General features: G+C 44.0%; 1 protein-coding gene across 2 annotated transcripts in view; it reads left to right on the top strand.

Annotated features, from left to right (window-relative positions):
• col21a1 (collagen, type XXI, alpha 1) overlaps positions 1–16,662 on the top strand; it is a 67,315-nt gene that overhangs the window by 23,064 nt on the left and 27,589 nt on the right. For both annotated transcript variants that reach the window (XM_063191021.1, XM_063191022.1), the window contains exons 10-16: positions 1,638–1,691; positions 2,558–2,611; positions 2,939–2,992; positions 5,092–5,145; positions 5,570–5,623; positions 6,906–6,959; positions 7,528–7,581. In XM_063191021.1, the coding sequence (XP_063047091.1) occupies positions 1,638–1,691; positions 2,558–2,611; positions 2,939–2,992; positions 5,092–5,145; positions 5,570–5,623; positions 6,906–6,959; positions 7,528–7,581 (378 nt within the window). The remainder of the gene's footprint in view (positions 1–1,637; positions 1,692–2,557; positions 2,612–2,938; positions 2,993–5,091; positions 5,146–5,569; positions 5,624–6,905; positions 6,960–7,527; positions 7,582–16,662) is intronic.

A 16,662-nucleotide genomic window follows, 5' to 3' on the forward strand; every position in this document is an offset into this window, starting at 1 on the left:
CTCTTGGCTCCAAAGTCTAACATAGCTCATGAAAATCAAAGTATGAAGTATGAATTGATTTTGATTTTGATAGTGATGGAAAATACTACTCAATTGCTTTTCGATCCCACGTTGTTCCAAGAAATGTTGAAAGTTGAAAGTGTTGGGGCGAAAACAAGATGCCTGATTGAAGAGCTCATCAACATGGAAATGTAACATCTTAGAGTAATGATCATCAACTTGAGGATATATCTCCATGATCATCATCCTTGCAGTTACACAGCACTGACAGAGATCAGCATACGGGACCGGATTAGCGCACAGGCTAGATACTGTATGGCTGCAACCTAGGGCCCCCCACCTGCCAGGGGGCCCCTACAGGCTAGATACTGTATGGCTGCAGCCTAGGGCCCCCCACCTGCCAGGGGGTCGCCGGTTGTCCAAAAGTCAGAAATCGTAGAATTGTGACAAGATGCAATATTGAAAAATGAATCTGTAATGTTGAGTGCAGTTTTAAGTAAGGGTTAACGTTCGGCGAGAAGGTCGCTACCGTGGAATAGCAGCACGACAGAGAGAATCTTTAGACCCCGACGCGGAGCGGAGGGGTCTTGTTCTCTCTGAAGTGCTGCTATTCCACAAAGCGACCGACTCGCCGAAAGTTAACCCGCTTATTATATGGATATACTTAAATGATTCACACATGCGGGGACATTTCTTTAGACCTATTTAATGTTAAGATTGTTGCTGCGCAAAACAAAACAGTGCCGTTGTGGAACACCGCTAGGCAACAGCTAGGTAGGCTAGCCAGGACAACAGGTGTTGTCTATCACAGCAGCTGATTAGAGTGACAAAAGACCGGACCCCCTGCGGAGTGATATGAAACATTCGCTTTAGCCACTGACTTGTATACAAGCCAGTGGCTTTAGCAGTGAACGTCTTGTTGCCATTGACAGCGGTAGCCAGGACAACGGGTGCTGTCTATCACAGCAGCTGATTAGAGTCTTGTTGAAAAGTTGCTTTAGCAGTGAAAAGTCTTGTTGCCATTGACAGCGGTCTGTTATAGACCAACCCGTCCGTTATCGAAAAATAACAGACGTCCGAACGTTGGGGAGCCCCGTTGAAATGAATGGAGCATTCGACAGATGACGTCACAACCATATAATAAATCGTATTAATACCCCTCTCCACAACTGGCAAATACAGTATGTTATCTTTAATTCCTAGTTTTTAGTTATGACACTGTCTGTGTAATTTCGTCATTTGCCTTCCAGGGGGGCCTACATTAACCAGTAGCCTAGGGGCCCCAGGCCTTCTTAAACTCCCCGCCTTGTCAGCATACATGTGCATACATACAGGGTGCGATTTGTAGGGGGGATGGGGGGGATTTCCCCTCTTCTGGTTTTGATATTGTTACTTTTTCTACACGATTTTAATCATAGTTTAATTTAACTCATTGATATTGCTTGAAATCTGAAACATATCCCCCCTTCTGGTTTTCTGACAAATCGCACCCTGCATACATATGCATACATTTACATAATACCCTGTGCTCAGTCTCAAACACACAGATGTAAAGATGAACTCTTACCATATGTTGTTCTACGATGAGCTCTTTCCCAAGTGACTTGACTCTCTGCTCCTTCTTGTCACTACCAAAGGGTGTCCCCGGCGCTAGAGGGAGCCCCGGTGTTCAAGGACCCCCAGGCCTGCAGGTATGTAAAACGTGAAAACAATACTTAAAATGTCATTACATCACATTACACTACGTTACATGAAAACGCATTGCATCACATCACATTACACTACATTACATGACAATGCATTATATTGTATATTACATTGCATCACATTACACTACATTACATGAAAATGCAGTATATTACATTACATTACACTACATTACATTATAAAATGCATTACACTACATTACATGTCATCACATCACAACCCATCACATCAAATTACATTACATTACACGACACTACACTACACCACATCACACTACATGACACTACACTACACACTGCATCACATCACATCACATCACATTGAATTGTCTCTGTGAAGATTCCCCTAAATCCGGGTCATGTTTATGGAAAAGGTTTAGCTGTCCAGTTGCTAAAGTACAGCTGGACTCTTATGATTGCATTGCACTACATTTGTCATGCTATTATCCAAAGTGACTTGCAAAAGGGGGACATTAATAGCTACATACATAAAGATTGTGTAGCGGTCCAGAGTACAGAAACTGCCGCAAACCCCCTCTGCCTCAAAAATATGTGATCACGATATCACGTTGAACATGATGCATATTTCTCATATGATGGAAAGTTTCCTAGTTCCTACAAGAGTCCTATATTAATGCCTCATATGTCTTGTAATGCATACATTGAATATGAATACGTAAACTCTTTCCACATTGAATACGTGCGTCTAGACAGATACACTGATGGATTGACTTTGCTTTACTTGTGCTTCAGGATTGTTATGTAACTCAGAGTCATTTCCAGCCTGCGAGTTGTCATGAGTCTGAGTAATGTCATGAGTGAGTAATGGTGTCATTATCTTTTCCTGTCAGGGGCCGCGCGGAGTTGACGGCTATAAGGGTGACAAAGGAAATCCTGGGGACACGGTACAATGCTTTCCCTCCATTTTGCATAATATGCGTAATTGTATATTTTCACGTCTTTCAGTGCTGTTTCCAGTCTGGGCCATGGTCCATTATTATCATTATATCACGGTGCAGCACAATACTACTGGGTATTGCAATCATTGTATCTGTCTTACAGTGCAGTTTTTTTGCAGTTGTTTACTGTTTAACACATTTCTGGTGTTATCCCGGGGAAGCACAGTGAAAGTTTTCTGTATTATTTGTATTGTATTGTTTTCTGTATTGTGTTGCTTTGATATTTGTTCATGCTTTATTGTCCTTAAAGGCTGAATTTTGTGCTCTGTTTAGGGGGAGAGGGGTCTTCCCGGATTACCTGGTCCGTCTGGGCAGCCAGGTGAAAAGGTATGAATAGCCTTGTGCATCCCTTTACACCAGTGGTCTTTACTGTAATTGTTTTTCTCCAAGGGCCAAATTATGTAGAGCAAGTGAGGCTGCGGGCCAAACCAACACCCAACCCAATGAGAAACAAGTTAGATGTCTGGACAGCGAACAGATGTTCGCTTTTCTGTTTTCCCTCATTGTCAATGTTATGAGACTGTTAGCATAACTAACTCTGTGAATGCTTTGGAGACATATGACCCACTGAAGTTTTAGTGATAGAAAATCACACACATTTTTGCTCTCTCTTGTTCTGACCTTTTGGCCCATGGGCCTTTGTTTGGAGACCAAGGCTTTACACGGTGAAAAAAAACAACAGTTGCCCTCTGTGGAGGAACCCCTGAGAGTTCCATGAGGAACCTGAAAGTTCTGTAAATAGTCGGTAGATGATATAATCAGAGATTCTTATCTTGTCTGTCTGATATAATAGTTCTTAGAAGATCCCAAAGGTTTTCTTAACCCCTTTGCGCAGAGACCGTGTTATAACCTTACTGTCACCAAAATTTAAATGGCAGTGTCTTAATCTGTTACTTAAGGCTTGCTCAGTAATGTCATAGCAACATGGTTATGATGTAGTTGAGTATTTTCAGCAAATAGGACCTGTCTAGAACCACCTCTGAAAAGTTCTCTGAGGGACCTTGAGGTTCTTCCCAGAGTGTTGACATTTTTGCAGTGTGCTGTTTGCATTATTAGTTTGCAGTGTGTATTACTAGCTCTGCTGTTTGTGTTTGTTAAAGGGCTTCTTGCTAGCCTGCATATATTTTTCCAATCTGCAGCCCTCAATGTGCTGAAAAAAACACGGGTATGATTAAACTAAGAACTTGTCTTTTATTTGAAGGCAAAGCAGTCTGATTTTGCGAGAACCGTTTTAGCTGCACCATACTGTTACATAGAGGCTATGACCTCAATTTTGGGGAAGATTTCGGTCCGCATGTGCTTCTGCCAAAGTTAACAAGGAAGAGACAGAGAGGAGGGTGAGTCTTGGGTCTGTGTAGGCTACCACCCTAGTTACCCGCGCAAGGCAGAAACAAGACAGGAAGTTTTAATGTCTGATCTATAGCTAAAACATCCTCTACTACGTGCTCAGAGAGAGCAAATGATGTTTTAGTAGCGTGATAAAATTAATGTTTCTCTGGAGGCCAGAGCTCCTTGGCAAGTTGTACCCGTTATTATGGTGCGTTCTTGTGGTCAAATTAAGACCGGGGGGGAAAGTACGGAGGTAATCCCATGTGAAAAATGCAACATCGAAAGTTATGTTTATGGTAGTAGTGAGACTCAGAGCCCGAAAGAGTACTGCAAACACAAAACCTTAAATTATACAGAATATTAAACAAAACCAGTGGAAAAAACATGATGACTGGGGTTTGATCAAAGCAAAGATGGATCATCGTTAATACCCACTCACTGATGAAAGAAATGCATACTTTTAAAACTAAAAACAATGTACTTTTTTTTCTTTTCACACCTGCACACTTCTTTTGATTATACGACGGAAAAACAAAACAAATACATGGAAACACAAGAATGAATGTGCATGTTTGAGGAAGTAAATCATCGTGTATTATTGATGAAGAACAGCCCGGTGCAGTGGTTTCAAAGGCATGGCCCCATGCTCACTTCCAGATGTAAGGGGCCGTCTGAGGCAAAGCGGAGCAGTTGTGAACGTCAGACTATTTTTAATTTGGTGATAAGGTGTAGTAGCATCTCTGGGATAATGGTATTATAATAGTTAGATGTAGCAGGTTGGTGTCTTCTGGCTGACCCCTCTGACTTCAGTTGCACAGAATTAATGTTTTAGAGTAGACTAATCTATCTGATCTCAGTGCTTTTTAACATGCTCTTTCCTGCTCATCTGATGCAAGGTGAACATGCCTTTTTAGGCAGTCAGAAATACAACATTTGACTTCTTAAATCTTTTGCCTCAAACAAGGTTGTTAAACAACCTGTTTAGAAACCCTTGTCTACGTAGTAGCAGATAACATGAAAGATGCTGTGAATTTCTTGCTGTATGCTGTTTTTGCTAATCAAAACCTTTGTTTTCTGCTCTTCTCCAACTGTTTTAGGGTACGGTTGGAATTCCAGGAATCCATGGAATACCTGGAAAGGACGGCCTACTGGTATGACACTCTTGTAGACAGACATCTCAAGATACCGTACAATAGCCACACAGTAAAAAATGCAGTGTTAGTTGATTTAACATCTTCCAGTGTGTATTTAGTCCCAGGTTACTCTCTAAGTGTTGAATTAACACTGCTGTTTTTACTGTGGAGATATATATATATGTGTGTATGTTTTAAGTGGTTTTCTGTTTCCATTAAGATGCTCAAAAATCCTCTTTGTCTTCATTTTAGCGGCTATCACATTACTTATTTTTCGCGTACTGTGTAAGAGCTTGGAATGGACCCGTTATTTAAGTGCAAGGTCCCAGACTTTTATCTCAGCGATCTGGTCACCCTACCCTTGTAATAATTTCATTCATCTTTTTTATTCTTTCAAAACTTGGATGATTTTTCATTTCACTTCCTTCACAATCTTCTGCAGGGTGAAAAGGGAAGCAAAGGAGAAGTTGGTCAAGTCGGACTTCCTGGTGATCCAGTACGTATGCCAGCTCTGACATCTGAAAAAAGTCTGCTTCAACCAGGACTTGAATTTTCCCACTTTTTTCGAAACGTTTCAGGTGAAAAGTGGGATCAGAAAAATCCTGTTTGAAGCCGACCTTTTTTCTTTTTTTAATCTTTAGGTGGTGGGCCCAGTCTCATATCTTGTCAGTTCGTTGGTGTTAACGAGTGGCAACTTTATTTTTGCTTATATAACCCCCTGACAACCCATTAATCAATATTTTGGCTGTTGCCATCCTCAAAACTTGCACATTGATTTATAAAAATGACAACAAAAACTAGCCGACCGAGTGACGTCACGTCAATGCAAAGTCAACGACGCAGAATACAGCGAGAGCGCGCATGCTACCCGGAACCGTCAGATTTCATGGCAAAAAGTTACAAGTTGGGGGGTAAGTGGACTCACTTGAAGTGTACATGCAAAAAACATATTTTTCCTCAAACTTTCAGAAGTGCTCTTTTTTGCTGTTAGTGTTCGATTGTCTGACCATCATTGGGCAACGAGAGATAAATGTCAAAAAGAGGACAGGTCTGTTCCCTCAAAGCAATAGAGCAATGAGGTGACAGGGGTAGATCAATTCGCCAAAAAACTATGTGTCAGTAAAGAAATGCAAGCTGTGTTATTTTTTCCAGTAACAGGAAAATGGTCAGGAATGAAATGCCTACGTTGTTTCAATGATTAGGTGAATTATCTGCCTATGAAAAAAGCCCGATATGCGGATAAATATTCCCTTTTCAACTTCGAGGGGCGGAGACTTCCCATTGACTGTGCATTATGTGACGTCACCCCCAGTCTTTTTTATTTTCGTTATTTTTTAATATCAACGTGCAACTTTTCAGCGTGGCAACAGCCAGAATATTGCTTTACATATTGTCAGGAGGTCATATTAGAAAAATCAAGTTGCCACTCGAGAGTGAGAACGAAGCTCGTTTTCTAAAGGAGCTACGAAATCTAGCCCACCGTCTACTTGTTATTTGGTAGTCCTACTCACAGGTCAGATGTGCAGGCTTTAGCTTCAGCTCTGACATCACATTTCTAGCATTGCAGCAACACCAGTTCCTAATAGAACGTCTCTGACTGTACCTACTCCAGCATCCTTTTATGAGTTACAGTAAAACATATTTTGACTATAATGGCTGTAATAGCCTCATCATGGCCCCTTAATGGCAGTAAGCAGTTATGCCTACTTTGTAATTGCCACTCCTTGAGGCCTTACCCCTGTTGTCGTTTCTAATTCTGCCATTGTTCGTCTTGACAGGGCCAACCGGGAAGAAATGGCAAGGACGGATTCCCGGGGAGGCCAGGGCTAAAGGTTTGTAAGCAACGGCTTTAATTTCAGTCATAATTTCAGTAATAATGTGATAATAAGAATAAGGTTAATTGTAAAGTTGGTGTAAAACGTAATACGCAAGCCTCCAGATATGTTATAATTGGATTGAAGTTCATTGCTGGAGCTGGAGGGATTGGCGGTTTCCTGATTCGGGTCACTGCAGTAAGTTCAAGTCCTGTGGTGTTGCGGTATAATAGCTTCACTCATGGGAATATACTATAAATGAGTTGTATTTTACCCGTTGACTCACACAAATGTGCTTTATTGCTGTGTGTTTGGATCATTACTTACAGATGTTACAGAATAAACCATAAATCCTTAAAACTGCCAATATTTCAAGTCCTGGAATTTACTGTTGGTCATATCTTGTCTGACATCTCAAATTTATAGTGCTTTCCCACTTATCATGACTACATCATTTAGTAAGTGCGTAGCAGCTCCACAGTACTTACATTTTCCATAACTTTGAATAGATTTTTCCATTACTAAACACTTTAACAGGCTTGGTGACATGTTTAAAAACCTTGTGTGATTGGTTTATTTCACTCAGGGAGAAGGGGGTGCACCTGGTATGCCTGGTACAGATGGGAGAGAAGGCCATCCTGTAAGTGTGAAATTTAAGTAACCTTTCTAATCTCAAACTCTTCTTCCTAATCTCTGACTCATCTTCACAAGTCTCTAAAAGTTTCCCATGTTACACTGAAACGAGTGGGGATAATAATGTTATAATACTGTAATTGAATAGTAACCTTTCTAATCTCTAACTCAGGGGTGGGAAGTCATTTTCATTCGAAGGGCCACTTTAAAATGTTATTAAGTCCTTCAAGGGCTGTACAAAGAACACAAACTAGGATTTCCAATTGCACTTCAGGCCTATATTGAAGGCGGCCACCTTTACAACATGTCATATTTCATGTGAAACTGCACAACATTAAAATTATCTTGGAGCCAGATAAGATGGCCTCAAGGACCATAAACAGCCCCCGAGACAGAGGGTCCCCACCCCTGCTCTAACTCTTCTTCAAAAGTCTGTAGAAGTTGGCCATGTTACACTGAAACGGATGGGCTGGCATAATAACATTATACTGCTCAGTAATTGAATAGTGAGAGATCTGCCGCTTAGGTAATGTTTACCTTCAGTGTTAGTTAATCAGCTTAGCTACGTATGTATTGCTTAACAACTGCACTAATCTCTATCCAAAGCATTCCCGCTCATATGATCCTTTGGCTCAACGCTTTCCTCGCAGTTATATTAGACGGCTGTGGCCCAGGTTACGTAATGTCTCAACATTGGGATTTTGGAACAACTGTTCGAGACAAAAACACTAGTGAAAAAGCTCTCTCTGTCTGCATTGGAAGCTGTTGCTTATTGACTAAGTCGAGTGAAATTACACGCTCAGCTTGATGTGCGGAGAGCTGGTATGTCCGATGTTGCTGACTCAGGGAAACTCACCATGTGAGCTCGCTGCGAGAAGAGCTGCTTGGTAGAAGCAGACAAACATACCCATACATCAGGTACCATCAGCGATGCTCAGAGATCAGAGACCGGACGCAGACGTAGGCCCATAAATCTCTTTTGCAGGTCGTTTCATCTGGTCTGTGTCATGTGGGAGAGCATGCCAAGATAAATCAGTTGGACGGAGTGGGGGGAGTTGTGGTGTTGTTTTGCAACATCAATGCAGGAGAGCTAGTTTGTCGTTCATCACATGTGAATTGGATTTACATTCACCAGGTCTGGATGGCAGGGGCGGATCTAGCCATTTCTGGGGCCCTAGGCGAAATAAAAACACGGGGACGTAAAATTACGTGTTTTGGTCCTGTTTTAGAATTTTGTCTCACATATACTATAATATAGGCTATATCTTCGATTACTTTACATAAGTGACAAATTAAGATCAGCCTACTTTTTTTGTGTGTTTACCACAACTGGTGTGACAGTTGGGGCCCCTATGGAGGGCAGATTTGGTCGGGGCCCCAAGCAATGGCCTAGGTTTTCCTAATGTGAAGTCCGCCTCTGTTGGATGGGATGGGCTGAGTTTCAGGGCTTTCCTTTTTCAAAGGTTCTCAGTGTGAGTTATGGTGAACATAAAGGATATCAACGCAGGGCTTTTTAGGGTTGGCTCTTATGGAGAGCATAAAGGATATCAGCGCAGGGCTTTTTAGGAGGGCTGGGTTCAAAAGATCGAATTGCGATCCAATATCGATTGACATTCGAAAAGTGCGATATCAATTCAAAATTTTGTGAATCGATCTTTTGCAGATGATTGTCTCTCTTTTCCCACCTTTCTCTCTCATACCCTTTTCCCACTTCTTTCTCTCATACCAAGCTATTTCCTGTTTGTATGGGCTTCTGAGGCTGACATATTAAGGTTTTCATAGCTGGTCTTAGAATTCTAGGCATAAATGGGTTATAGCGACAACCCAGCAAGAAGATCGATATTTGATTTATTTTAAACGAATCGGATCGAGGATCGAATCGGATTGTGACCTTCTGGATCGGAATCGAATCGATCCAGGAAATCTGGATCAATTCCCAGCCCTACTTTTTAGGGTTGGCTCTTGCCCGCCCGTGTCAGGGGCATCTTGTTCTGTGGCATGGTGTCTTATGTGGGACTTGGAAACAGCTTTGGGATGTGGTCAGGGTGCAGGGGTTTAATATAGAGTTAGTGCTTATGAATACTTAAAGCGTAAAGTGCATTAGGGGGTTTTAGGGCTGGTTCCGTTCCAGGGTGCCTTGGTCACGAATACTACTACGGTTGAGGTTATGGTTACGCGGCGGGTAAAAAAAAATGCATCTTTGTTGTTGTTCTGCTGGCGGAACTAATGAAGCTTTATTTTGTGGTGCGGATTTCCTTGAAGGATGCATGGCAAGGCCTCCGGGCTCCCCCTGTCCCTCTGTACATTTGCACTGGCCTGTAATCAACTCTATCTCCATCACTTTTATAATTCTCTCACTCAGGAAAGAAAAAATCGACGAGAGACAGAGCGAGAGACTGAATGTCCTCCAAAAGTTCATGGCAATTATTTTGCAACATGTTTCCATCTTCCTTTATGAATCCCAAAAGAGGAAATCGCAACCAAACATCTGCCTCCGCTTGTCATGGAAACCTTACTGATGGGCTATTTCAAGGTAGCTTTCTTGGAGATGGTACAATTGTTAAGTGTTTATTTATTTTGTAAGAAAAAATTAAATGATTTACCATTAAGCTCCATGGAAAGTACCGTGGGACGCTTTAAATGTTACTATGCACCCCTATCTTTTTATGTACATATACATAACAGCAATCTCAATAAACAAATTGATAATAAAATCCCCTTCAGGTTAAGTACACAACAGAAATCACTGTTCACTTTTGCAGCATAAATGCCCTTAGATGACCTACCACCCATATACCTGCACATCAACATTTTGAATTTGCACAATTATACAAGCATTTCATTCTCCCACTCCATGAGGAATTAGCTGTGAGATGTGTTTTGAAAGAAATGTCCGCAACACAGTTAAGGCTCTCAGTTTTTTAATGGCACAACGTTTCGGACCTTAGTCCTTCATCAAGCACAAAATGCATGAATGCAAGTAGAGTAAATAAAGTCTGCAACACTGCGTGTCCTCTGTGTTGAATTTAATAACAAGAAGTCAAAACTCTTGATATTCAATTCAACACAGAAGACAAGCAGTGTTGAGGACTTTATTTACTCTACATGTCCAGCACCTGTGCCACTGATGTGCGTGCATGCTCTGCTTCTTTGTTTTTTGAGAGAGGCATCGCATCAGCGTGGATATGGCTGTGGCAGAGGATGCAGCTGAAACTTGCATGTGTTTCCAAAAGGCACAGCGTTGTAAAGCAGTGGGGAATCCTTTGGAGGACTGTAGTTGTAGAGTTCAGATGCAAACCCCCCTAACTCCATTTCTGTAGACCTGCACTTCTGTATTTTTAGAGAACCCTGTTGTTGGTTTGGTTTACATTCATGTACTTGATAATACATATAAATAGTTATATTACATAAACAACAACAATAAATGCAATTTTGATAGCTTTGTGTTAAATAAAAATGAATTAAGATTATTTTCTGAGAAGGCACTTAGGGGGTCTTGCATCTGAACCCTTCAGTTGCAGTTGTAAGGCTGTAGTGCGGTGTTTTGTCTTGCATATCCGCCTTTGTCAGACATAACCTGAGTACCCCCTCACTCATGCATTATATATCTTCCTCTATCCTGATGTGGCTATGTGCCATACATTTGTAATTGGTACATTTTTTTTCTCATACCCCCAGCATTGTAGCCTGGGAAATCCAATGCTGCCTTGCACAAACGTTCTCACTTGTGATTAGGTCTGGTGGTAACCAGGCAACCAGCAGTTTGCAGCGTACCCCTTAGTGGTACATGTGTTCCTGGTTGGGAGCCTCCGCCGCAGTGTACTGTTGGTCAAGGAAGTAAACCTGGGGAAGAGAGGAAGAGAGTGCCAGGAAGTGGAACTGAGGAAGAGAAGAGAGGCTTAGTGCCAGGAAGTGGAACTGAGGAAGAGAAGAGAGGCTTAGTGCCAGGAAGTAAACCTGAGGAAGAGAGGCTTAGTGCCAGTCATGGGTGAGCGGTTAGGGCGTCAGACTTGCATCCCAGAGGTTGCCGGTTCGACTCCCGACCCGCCAGGTTGGTGGGGGGAGTAATCAAGCAGTGCTCTCCCCCATCCTCCTCCATGACTGAGGTACCCTGAGCATGGTACCGTCCCACCGCACTGCTCCCCATGGGGCGCCACTGAGGGCTGCCCCCTTTCACGGTTATAAATGCAATTTCGTTGTGTGCAGTGTGCAGTGTTCACTTGTGTGCTGTGTCACAATGGGAGTTGGAGTTTCCCAATGGGCTTTCTTTCACTTTCACTTAGTGCCAGGAAGTGGAACTGAGGAAGAGAGGCTTAGTGCCAGGAAGGGGGACTGAGGAGGAGGGGCTTAGTGCCAGGAAGGGGAACTGAGGAGACCCCAGCTCCTGACTAAGTGTCTTAGTGGCAAAACCAGACAGCCTGGCAACAAATACGCTGTGCCCAAGTGTGTGTGTGTACATGTGTGTGCGTGCCTATGTGTGTGTGTGTGCGTGTGTGTGCACACGCGTGTATGTGTGTGTTTGTGTGGCTGTTTGCGTGTATGTGTGTGTGTATGTGGATGTGTGCGTGCATGTGTGTGTGTGCATGTGTGCGTGTGTGTGCGTGTGTGTGTGTGTGTGTGTGTGTGTGTGTGTGTGTGTGCGAGCATGTGCGTGTGTGTGCACGCGTGTATGTGTGTGTTTGTGTGTCTGTGTGCATGTGTGTGTGCGTGTGTGTGTATGTGTGTGTGTGCATGTGTGTGTGTGTGTGTGTGTGTGAAGTCATGGAGGGACGCACTGTTCTCTGGTCCAGGGCTTCCCTTCCCTCCAAGACCCTGTCAAGTCGCCGCCTACTACAAAGCGGAAACAGTGAAGTCCAGGGCGGGTATTTTGCAGACTGGCATCATGTTTTAAACAAAGTGAAGTAGGCTCTTGCCAGCAGCGTTGAGACTATTGCTATGATGTAAACCTCGCTGGCGCGGGCTGTACAGTGCAGAGGAACAGGTGATGTAAGCCTGTGTGAAATGGATACGTACGGAGAAGAGAACAATGTTGCCAGATGTGTCTGATCAAATCCCACCCAAAAGGTGCTCGAAAACTGCCAAAATGCGCTAAATTCCGCCCATTTCCATAAAATACATTGATTTCTATGGGCATAAAACGACAGAAAAAAACAGCAAATAGCCATCTTTCCCGTTTTTAGCCACAGACGGCCATGCCAAGTAAGCCCAATTGGGCAGGTAACCGCTCAATCTGGCAACACTGGAAGGCTCGACGACGAGAGAGGCCGCCCGCCCAGGCAGCAAGACTTTTCCACCCGATGTGGCCCAGATCAGATGTATAAATTAGGACTTAAATGAGGAGCAGCAGCGCAGCAGTAAATCAAGGCTACCTGAAAAAGTCATCACTTTTCACTTTTGGTCCCGTTTGCAAGGTGGACATGAATTTTCCTGCTTGGCGAAATGTAACTTTATTGCACATTACCAAATTTCCCCGACTGCCATCCATCCCCTACCGCAGTTTGACTTACACAGCAGCACGGACTGCACTGCACTGCACCGTGTTTATGGCACAGCATCTGTTGAGGTCAGGGCTGGACTGGGGGAGAAATAGGGCCCGGGCACTTTTGGCTTACAGGGGCCCCTCATAATTAGAGAAACAGGTCCCGGGCACTTTTGGCTTACAGGGGCCCCTCATAATAAGAGAAATAGGGCCTGGGCACTCTTGGCTTACAGGGGCCCCTCATAATTAGAGAAATAGGGCCCGGGCACTTTTGGCTTACAGGGGCCCCTCATAATAAGAGAAATAGGGCCCGGGTAGTTTTGGCTGACAGGGGCCCCTCATAATTAGAGAAATAGGGCCTGGGCACTTTTGGCTTACAGGGGCCCCTCATAATTAGAGAAATAGGGCCCGGGCACTTTTGGCTTACAGGGGCCCCTCATAATTAGAGAAATAGGGCCTGGGCACTTTTGGCTTACAGGGGCCTGTGAAAAAGCGACATGCTCTTCACTAGTCAAGGATGGCTTAAACGGTTGGGGTTCAGAGGTGGAAGGATGAATTGACACCAAAACATAAACTTGCACGAGGGCAACTGAACATAAATTGACGATTACTGGCAAAGAAAATAAATTGGATCCGAAATTAAATACAGACATAAAGTCAACGGCAATAATCTGCCTAGATTCACTACTCTGACTCAGCAGAAATGTGGACGTCCAGCCAGGTCAAAAACAGCTGCTTACTAACCTGCCTCTTCGCAACAGAGAGCTGGGTATACATACACCCTTCAATTAACGATCATCATTCAATTATCCAATGACAAACATTTTACAAGATTGGTCCACACCATTCTAGACCTACAATCACTACAGCTACATTGCCGTTTCAAATAAACAGTGATCATTACAAAAAACATACTTCAACAAAACTGCCAGTTTACAATAAACAACGAAACAAAAACAAGACGCAGTTGCCATACGACGTTCACACATACAAGACTATCACAGTGCACATTACAATCATCCCCGCTCAGTCACATTCCCCATTCCCAAAGTCAAAGTTGGAACTGCCACTGCGGTGAGCTCTTCCGCGTAGCTTAATGACAATCAGGTGGAAACGAGAGTCTCTTGCGCGCTGTCGGCCGCCAGCGTTGGAGACGCAATTACTTCGAGGTTGAATGTGTGCGTGTCCGTGTGCGCGCACGATGAGCGTGTGCGCGCTTCCAGTGCGCTTCACAGTTCAAATTCATCGCGCAACCAAAGAATGTTCTTAGTTTTTAAAATTGTGAAACTGGGAGAAGGGGAGGGCAAATCTCACCTTATCACATATCATTCCTCCTCTCCAGTCTCGAAACGCAGTGAAGAGACAGACCCTCCGTCTCCCCTCCAAACGAGGCCAAGAGTCGGCCGTGTGTACCGGCACTGCCGCTCTCTCGCCCCCGTGGTGCTGCAGCTACAGGCGTCGCTCTCTCCGGTACCTGGAGTAGCACTCTCGCCGTCTTTGCTGCCGTCACTGACGTTGCTGTTGGTGGTAGGTCTCGTAGTGCCACCCGTGCAGGTCGCGCTCTCTCCGACGGCCCAGATGCAGCTCGTCTCGACTCGATGCCATCTCGCAGCCAGACGCGCCATTCGGCCCTTCTCTCCGGGAGACGCGGCCTCACGCCACTTTTCCACCACCGTTTGCAGATTGCGTGCTGTAGGTCCATCTTCTTCTCTGACCCCATCCCTTTCGGCGTCGAAATCCCACTTCTGTCACACCAAATGTGAAAAAGCGACATGCTCTTCACTAGTCAAGGATGGCTTAAACGGTTGGGGTTCAGAGGTGGAAGGATGAATTTGACTTCAAGGTCCAAGAATTATCAAAAATATGTAGCGCTTTATTTTTCTGACACCAAAACATAAACTTGCACGAGGGCAACTGAACATAAATTGACAATTACTGGCAAAGAAAATAAATTGGATCCGAAATTAAATACAGACATAAAGTCAACGGCAATCATCTGCCTATATGCACTACTCTGACTAAGCAGAAATTTGGACATCAAGCCAGCTCAACAACAGCTGCTTACTAACCTGCCTCTTCGCAACAGAGAGCTGGGTATACATACACCCTTCAATTAACGATCATCATTCAATTATCCAATGACAAACATTTTACAAGATTGGTCCACACCATTCTAGACCTACAATCACTACAGCTACATTGCCGTTTCAAATAAACAGTGATCATTACAAAAAACATACTTCAACAAAACTGCCAGTTTACAATAAACAACGAAACAAAAACAAGACGCAGTTGCCATACGACGTTCACACATACAAGACTATCACAGTGCACATTACAATCATCCCCGCTCAGTCACGTTCCCCATTCCCAAAGTCAAAGTTGGAACCGCCACTGCGGTGAGCTCTTCCGCGTAGCTTAATGACAATCAGGTGGAAACGAGAGTCTCTAGCGCGCTGTCGGCCGCCAGCATTGGATATGCAATTACTTCGAGGTTGGATGTGTGCGTGTCCGTGTGCGCGCACGATGAGCGTGTGCGCGCGCTTCCAGTGCGCTTCACAGTTCAAATTCAGAGCGCAACCAAAGAATGTTCAGTTTTTAAAATTGTGAAACTGGGAGAAGGGGAGAGCAAATCTCACCTTGTCACAGGGCCCCCTCATAATTAGAGAAATAGGGCCTGGGCACTTTTGGCTTAAAGACGCCCCTCATAATAAGAGAAATAGGGCCCGGGCACTTTTGGCTCCTCATAATTAGTGGCGCAGAACTGACTCACCGGTGGGCCCCGTCCCCTTATGGGCCCCTATTTTCAGAAATGTAAAAAAAGCAGCTTTTTTTCACATATCTGAAACTAGGGGCCCACAAGAGTGCAGGGCCCACTGGGAAATGCCCCCTATGCCAGATGGCCAGTCCAGCGCTGGTTGAGGCAGTGTAGTGTAGTGTAGTGTAGTGTAGTAGCGGTTTGTTTGCTGGTTTCTGCTTGGTTACACACTGGCCCTGACTGTGCTCTTACCGAGCCATTTGTTCCATAAAAGTATAAAATACATGTACAGTACGCAGAGATGCACAAGGGCTGTTGGGAGATGTCCAACAATGTTGTTTCAGATGTCCTGTTTTCCCACCATTAGTTTTCATGGTGCATAGTACTCTCTTTTTCTCCATGCACGCACACATGCACACACGCACACAGATATATACACACACACACGCACACTACACAGACACTACACACACAGACACAGACACTACACAGACACTACACACACACACACACACACACACACACACACACACACACACACACACACACAGACACTACACAACAACACACACACATGCACACACACACACACACACACACACACACACACACACACACACACACACACACACACACACACACACACACACACACACACACACACACACAGACACACACACAGAAACACGCACACGCACACACACACACACACACACACACACACACACACGCATACACACACGCACACACACACGTAGAGAACCCCCTTCACTCCATTCATCCAGCAAGATTGGAATATTAGCATGGACTACAAAACTCAGCAGAGGATTATGGCTTTATGTAAACAGGTG

This window comes from Engraulis encrasicolus, chromosome 24, assembly GCF_034702125.1.
Source record: "Engraulis encrasicolus isolate BLACKSEA-1 chromosome 24, IST_EnEncr_1.0, whole genome shotgun sequence".
Lineage (NCBI taxonomy): Eukaryota > Metazoa > Chordata > Actinopteri > Clupeiformes > Engraulidae > Engraulis > Engraulis encrasicolus.